Source organism: Antrostomus carolinensis, unplaced genomic scaffold (assembly GCF_000700745.2).
Source record: "Antrostomus carolinensis isolate BGI_N321 unplaced genomic scaffold, ASM70074v2 scaffold27677, whole genome shotgun sequence".
Lineage (NCBI taxonomy): Eukaryota > Metazoa > Chordata > Aves > Caprimulgiformes > Caprimulgidae > Antrostomus > Antrostomus carolinensis.
The window spans coordinates 2,472-3,923 of record NW_010329972.1 but is presented as its reverse complement, the minus strand read 5'-3'; the positions used below and the strand labels follow the sequence as shown (position 1 = coordinate 3,923).

At 53.7% G+C, this 1,452-nt stretch overlaps 1 protein-coding gene across 1 annotated transcript in view; it reads right to left on the bottom strand.

Moving 5' to 3' along the window:
* Positions 1–648: 648 nt before the first annotated feature.
* LOC104528705 (pinopsin) overlaps positions 649–1,452 on the bottom strand; it is a 2,771-nt gene continuing 1,967 nt past the window's right edge. The window contains exons 4-5 of the mRNA XM_010172790.1: positions 1,241–1,452; positions 649–780 (exon numbers count right to left, since the gene is read on the bottom strand). The exon at positions 1,241–1,452 is cut by the window's right edge and continues 70 nt beyond it. Coding sequence (XP_010171092.1) covers positions 649–780; positions 1,241–1,452 — 344 coding nt within the window. The remainder of the gene's footprint in view (positions 781–1,240) is intronic.

Genomic DNA, 1,452 nt, shown 5'->3' with positions numbered 1-1,452 from the left:
GCCCTCTGTTATGCTGGCACATGTGGCACTTGTCACAAGATGCAGTAGCGGGAGGTGAAGTGTTTTCTGTCGAAGCCCCATCAGCTGGTAGAACAGATGCACGTGAACTTGTCACTGTTTATTAACGTTTATTAACACAATCTGCACTTAAACACACCTGACCTTGCACTGGACAGCAAGATGGGGCAATGCAAGGAGGACTCGGTCTGTCTGAGGATGGCGAACATGCAGCTCTGTCCCTCGGACCGCTTTGGAGGTGGTGTCACAGCCAAGCATGTTCAGCCTGACTCTGGGGCCAAACTTGGGATGTTTTGCATCAAGGAAACATTATTCTATTTTTTTATTCTATTTTTTTTAATTCTTAACAACCTCCTGACTCCCCGAGGAGAGGGGCTGGAAGGGAGGGGTGGTTCCTTAGAGCAAAAGAAAAGTTTGTGGTTTATCCCGTGATCAGGTGGCTCCTCTCCCATGAGAAGACAACGTCATGTCTTTCTGGGGAGCAGTGTGAGAGTTGCTGGGGATCTCTCACCCCCAAGAGCTCCCATCTCCTGGGCGTGGGGAGCAGCTGCAGCACCGGCCCCTTCTCTGTGCCCGGGTGGGACAGGCTGAGCCTGAAGCTGACGCTGGTGCAGGGAGGATCTGGCAGCATTAGACGGGGGGAGATGGTGTCACCTTATTCCGCAGCCCGTCTGCGGCGGGGCCGGCTGCAGCCGGAGCGGTTTTTCCTGTGCCCCAGGGCTGGTGGCCGCAGCACAGCGTTTCCAGCAGGCAGCTCTGAAACTGGGCAGGGAAAACATGGGTGATGGGTCAGGGCAGGAACCTGCGTCCGCCTCGGGACCGGGAGGCAGAGGCTGCGGGGTGGACACGTTGGGTTTTGGGTGAGATGATTGGTATCAATTCCCAGCCCAGCTCTTTGCAGACCCTGGAGGCTTATTGACAATAGAAGTTTCATTCTGTTTGCTTTGTGTGTTCAATGAGCAGTTTGGGATCTAAAATTAAGTTGCCTGACCCCGTAAAATCACAGAAGCAGAAAAAGAGCTCTTGGGGCTCAGAGGCTGCTCCCTCCCTTGCCGTTTATTCCCCAAAACCTTGCTGCTTACACAGCAACTCCTGAGTTGAGCCTGGGTCTACACTGCCAGACAGGATAGATGGTTCCTCCACATTTTATGAGACCATTAAGTTGTTCTCCAGAAGCCCCAGTGAAGCTGTGGTTTCATTAGCTAATGACTTTCTCTCTCACCTGTTTGTTCATAAAGACGTAGATGACTGGATTGTAAATCGTGGCGGTCTTGGAGAAGTAGGAGGGCAAGGATGCCAGAGCTGGCTGGATGGCGATGTCTTTGTTGGTGGCCACCACCAGGGCAAATGTGGTGTAGGGCAGCCAGCAGATGAGGAAGGCCACCACCATCACGATCACCATGCGCGTCACCTCCCGCTCCGCCTGCTGCGTCG